The following is a 4,959-nucleotide window of genomic DNA, read 5'->3' as shown; positions in this document are numbered from 1 at the left end:
TTTGCCATTCTTAGTCATTGTCTGGCTCTCTGATGCATAGAAAATAATTGTGAAGACCATGGCTGGATCAGGTGTACTTTAGTCTCTAGACTGACATCTTAGTACTCTGGAGAGGTCCCTTACAGCAGCAGATTTTCCCAGTGCAATTTGTCTTTTGATTTCCTAACTGCTGGTGTAAAAAGTGTTCATTGTAGAGCTGAGAAAGCTGTAATTGTTAACAACTTCAATATCTTCTCTATCCATCATGGTGCTGCCAATTGGTCCAGTGTTAAGAAGCTTTATCTTCTTGATGTTCTTAATAGCACTATCACTCACATTTGTGCACCAACAACCAGATCCAAAGAGGAGGAAATAGATTATTTCTACCAAATTTTGCAGTCAGAAATCAATTGAACATGCAACCAAGATTAATAATGCATTGATAATGACTGACTGGAATGCAATATTTGGGAACCAAGAAGAAGGATCAGAAATGAGGCTGGGGATAGAATGATAGAATTGTGCAGAATCAATGATTTATTCAGCGCAAGTACCTTTTCTAAGAAGCATAAACACAGACCACACACATGGATTTCACCTGATGGTATGCACAAGAATCAGATCGATTACAAAATTATCTGATCCTAAACCATCCTCACAACCTGTGCTGTTAAAATCTCTATATATGTATATACATACCCATGGTGGACAGTGTTTGGTGGAGCTCTCAGTTTAAAACAGGTTTGGAAGCAGGAGTAGGATGCACTTCCTAAACAACGTGCCTCTGGAAATTCTATGAACTTTGAGAAACGATAATAGTTATAGAAAGGCTTCGGGTCTTTTGTTTACAGGGTCACTATGAGTCATGCTCGACTCAACGGCAATCAACAATAACAACATTTGTGGTGCTGGAGAAGAGTCTTGACCATACCATGGACTGCCAAGAAAACAAATAGGTCTGTCTTAGAGAGGGTGAAATCAAGTTTCTCCTTGGAGGCTAGGATTTTGAAGCTCTGTCTCACATACATCAGGCACGTGACCAGGAGAGATTGGTCTTTGGAGAAAGACGTCATACCCAGAAGATAGGAGGGACAGCGCAAGGAGAGGAAGATCCAGAATGAGATGGATATAGTAACTGGAGAAATGTGGGTTGGTGTGTCAGAATCAGTGAGACTGGCTCAGGACAGTCAGGCTTCATAGCTATGAGTCGCAGACAACTTGGCAGCACATAACAAGAAGTAACCCCAGGATATCAGGCTGCAAATTTCAAGGATACATTAATATGAACAACTACAGATGGAGAAGAGATTGAGTATGTTAACAATTCCAGCTTGCTCAGTTCCATAATCAACACTCGTGGCACAAGCTGTCAAGAAATCAAAAGATGAACTGCATCAGGGACTTTGCTATAGTACAAAGGAGCAATGATGTCAATCTAAAGACTACAGTGAGCCTGACTCAGGTCATGGTCTCCACAATTACTTGCTACACATCAGAGAGCTGGACAACGACTAAGGATGACAAAAAAAGAACTTTGAGTTGTGGTGCTGGAGAAGAGTTCTGAACATTCCATGGACTGCCAAGAAAACAATAGGTCAGTCCTGGAGAGGTGAAACCAAATTGTTCCTTGAAGGCAAGGATTTTGAGACTCCATTTCACATACTTTGGACATGTCACCTGGATGGACCAGTCCTTGGAGAGGGACATCATGCTTGGAGGATGGAGAAACAGTACAAGAGAAGATGACCCTGGACGAGATGGATTGACACAGCAATTGGAGTAATGGTTTTAGGCATGTTGGAGATAGTGAGATTAGCTCAAGATAGGACAGGGTTCAAGAGATATTGTGCATAGGTTCGCTTTGGGTTGCAGGCAATTTGTTTTGCTTGCTAGAAAAACTATTTTCATCTGTTTTGTGCATTATTTACTGTTGTTGTTCTTGTTGTTATGTGCTGTCAAGTCACTTGCGACTCAAGGAGACCCTATGTACAAGAGCCCTTAAACCCTGCTCTATCCTGTACCAACCTCACTGTCTCTGACACACCTACTCCCATTACGCCAATCACTGAATAGTTCCATCTCATCGAGGGTCTTCCTTTCCTGTACTGTCCCTCCATTTTTCTCTAAACATCTTAATACCATTACCATCAAGCTAATTCCAACTCATAAAGACCCTATGGGACAGTCGGCTTGTCTTAAGTGGTTTTCAAGGCTGTAAAACTTATGAGAGCAGACTGACTGTTGCATTGTTCTCCAAAAAAACAGCTGATAGTTTTGAACTTCTGATCTGTAGCAGCCAAATGCTTGCTTAGGAAGTCATCAGGCCTATTTCTCTCAAACTCCTAAACAAACAAACAAACAAACATAAAACCAAACAAGAAAATTATCTTATCATTTATCAGTGAACCAAGAAATATTCTCTAATTAAGCAAATCATCTTTAAGTCTTAATTTCATAGGAGGTTTGGAGATCACGACACATTGATTTTATACGCCAGAACATTTAATCGTGATCATATGAGCTTTATCTCATATACTTTGGGCATGCTACTAGGGTAGGCTATTCCTTGGAAAGGGACATCATGTTGTTGTTGTTGTCATGTGCCATCGAATCGCTTGCACTCATAGCGGCCCTATGAGACCCTTAACTCTGCTCTGTCCTGTGTCAATCGCACCGTCTCCAACACACCCATCCCGATTACCCCAGTCACTCAATCAATCCACCTCATAGGGGGCCTTCCCCTTCAGCACTGTCCCTCCACCCTACCAAGCATGATACCCCTCTCCAAGGACCTGTCCGTCCTTGCAACATGTCCCAAGTATGTTAGATGGAGCCTCAGAATCCTTGCCTCCAAGGAGCATCCTGGTTGACCCTTTCCAGGATGAATCTGTTTGTTTTCCTAGCAGTCCATGGTACCCTCAATACTCTTCTCCAGCACCACAGTTCAAAGGCTTCAATTCTCCTTATATCCCCCCTAGTCATTGTCCAACTCTCTGATGCATAACAAGTGATTGCAAAGACCATGGCCTGTATCAGGCGCACCTTAGTCTCCAGAGAGACACCATTGCTCTTCAGTACTTTGGAGAGGTCCCTAACAGCAGACTTTCCCATGGTAATACGTCTTCTAATTTCCTGGCTGCTGGTGCCAAGAGTGTTGACTGTGGAGCCAAGCAAACTGAAGCTGTGAACAATCTCAATCTCTTCACCATCCATCCTGATGCTGCCAATTGGTCCAGTGGTGAGAATCTTTGTCTTCTTGACATTGAGTCTCAATCCATATTGAAGGCTGCAGTCCTTGACCCTCTGCAGCAAGCGCTTCAGGTCCTCCTCAGTTTCAGCAAGCAAGGTTGTACTTGCTTGAAAAGGTGGAGGGGACAATGAAAGGGAGGAAGAACCTCAACTAGGTGAATTGACAATGATTACAGCAATGGGTACAAACGTGTCAGATATGTGATGATGGCACAGGACAGGGCACCTAGCCTAAATGGCACCTAATACAACAGGGGGAAAAAATTAAAAATATTTAATGTACCCAGAAAACTCTCACCGTACTCATTTCACTTTACAGAGAAAACGTAAGAGTTTAAAGAAGTCAAATCAAGCACAGAAGCATTTGATTTTTAAGGTCATGCCTGACTCCAAAAGCTGAATCTGATAGCTACAGAACATCGTTTCACTAAAGTTTACTATTTTTTTTTCTTTTCATTCAGTTTGTAAGTATGAATTAAGGTTCAGAGACAGATTTTCTAAATTGTAGGAAGAGGCACCCCATCCCGCCACACTAAGACACCTAGGATGAACACTTCCTCTTTCAGAACTTTGATCACCCTGCCACTCCAGCCCGCGCCCTCACCCGCCCCGAGGCGACTTTGACCGAGACCGCATGCGCCGTGTACTAATCTCGTGCAAAGCATTTTGGGATTGGTAGTTCATTTCTTGCAGACCTGGTATTCCCATGAAGAAAGACATGCCTTTAAACAAGATGCAATTTATACGTGCACGAAATTTCTGAAAATTAAATAAAACACAGAATCTGGCTACGAAAGAGTGGTACCAGCGCTTCTTTCCCAAAGGCGAGTCACCGGTTTTACAATCAGGCGTCGTACAGACAGCAGGTCGGGGTCCTTTGCTGGGAGGAGCTTAAGCGCGGTGGCTTGTGGATCCTTCCAGTGCTTCCTCTCTCTTTCGCTTGGATCCGTGGTCTCGCAGACATGGGTGAGTATGGCTCTCCGCCGGCACACAGGGACTACAAGCCGGGCACGGGATCCAGGGGGCGTGCGGATGGGAGCAGGGCATAGGAGGAAGGGCCTGCGGGAGGGCACGACCAGACAGTGGCCTGAAAGAATCGTTTTGGGAACATGCGGCCCAGTTCGGAGGAAACCCACGCGGTGCGCAGCCGGCTCGCACTTACCTTCCCCAAGCCGGCAGATGTTTCCCCTGTGCGTTGACGTGGGTCGCCTTTGAGAAAGTGAACCAGTAGAACATAAATGTTTTGTTTTGCGAACAATTGAGTGTGGTCCCTGGTTTAAGAGATGTGGATTCTAAACTTGGTGAAATGACCCTGTAAAGGTGCAAATATGATGGTTACCTGTATCTTGCATCTTAGGCAAGTGTCGAGGTCTTCGTACCGCCAGGAAGCTGCGCAGCCACCGGCGCGACCAGAAATGGCATGATAAACAGTACAAAAAAGCCCATTTGGGCACAGCTTTGAAGGCCAACCCCTTTGGAGGCGCATCTCATGCAAAGGGAATTGTGTTGGAAAAAGTGTAAGTCAAAAAGGTTAATTTTAATGTGGTAACTCGAATATGTGGCGAATGCTTTTCTAAAAGAGGTAGCGGATTTTGGGATAGTTCCAACGTTTAATTCTTTAGTAATGTGTAGTTACTGGAAGTATTCCGTATTGTGGGTGAGTGTGTGACCACGTAACTGCCAGGATGCAATTCCAACTTCTAAAGGGTAATACCGTTTTGTTGTTGTTAT

The 4,959-nt window shown here is 44.0% G+C and overlaps 1 protein-coding gene across 1 annotated transcript in view; it reads left to right on the top strand.

The window, feature by feature from the left end:
• Nucleotides 1–4,200: 4,200 nt before the first annotated feature.
• RPS23 (ribosomal protein S23) overlaps nucleotides 4,201–4,959 on the top strand; it is a 2,589-nt gene continuing 1,830 nt past the window's right edge. Inside the window, exons 1-2 of the mRNA XM_006889890.1 lie at nucleotides 4,201–4,432; nucleotides 4,586–4,745. Of these exons, the coding sequence (XP_006889952.1) occupies nucleotides 4,201–4,432; nucleotides 4,586–4,745 (392 nt within the window). The remainder of the gene's footprint in view (nucleotides 4,433–4,585; nucleotides 4,746–4,959) is intronic.

Source organism: Elephantulus edwardii, unplaced genomic scaffold, assembly GCF_000299155.1.
Source record: "Elephantulus edwardii isolate Elephantulus edwardi_28Jun2011 unplaced genomic scaffold, EleEdw1.0 scaffold00082, whole genome shotgun sequence".
Taxonomy (NCBI): domain Eukaryota; kingdom Metazoa; phylum Chordata; class Mammalia; order Macroscelidea; family Macroscelididae; genus Elephantulus; species Elephantulus edwardii.
This window is presented reverse-complemented; position numbering and strand designations above follow the sequence as displayed.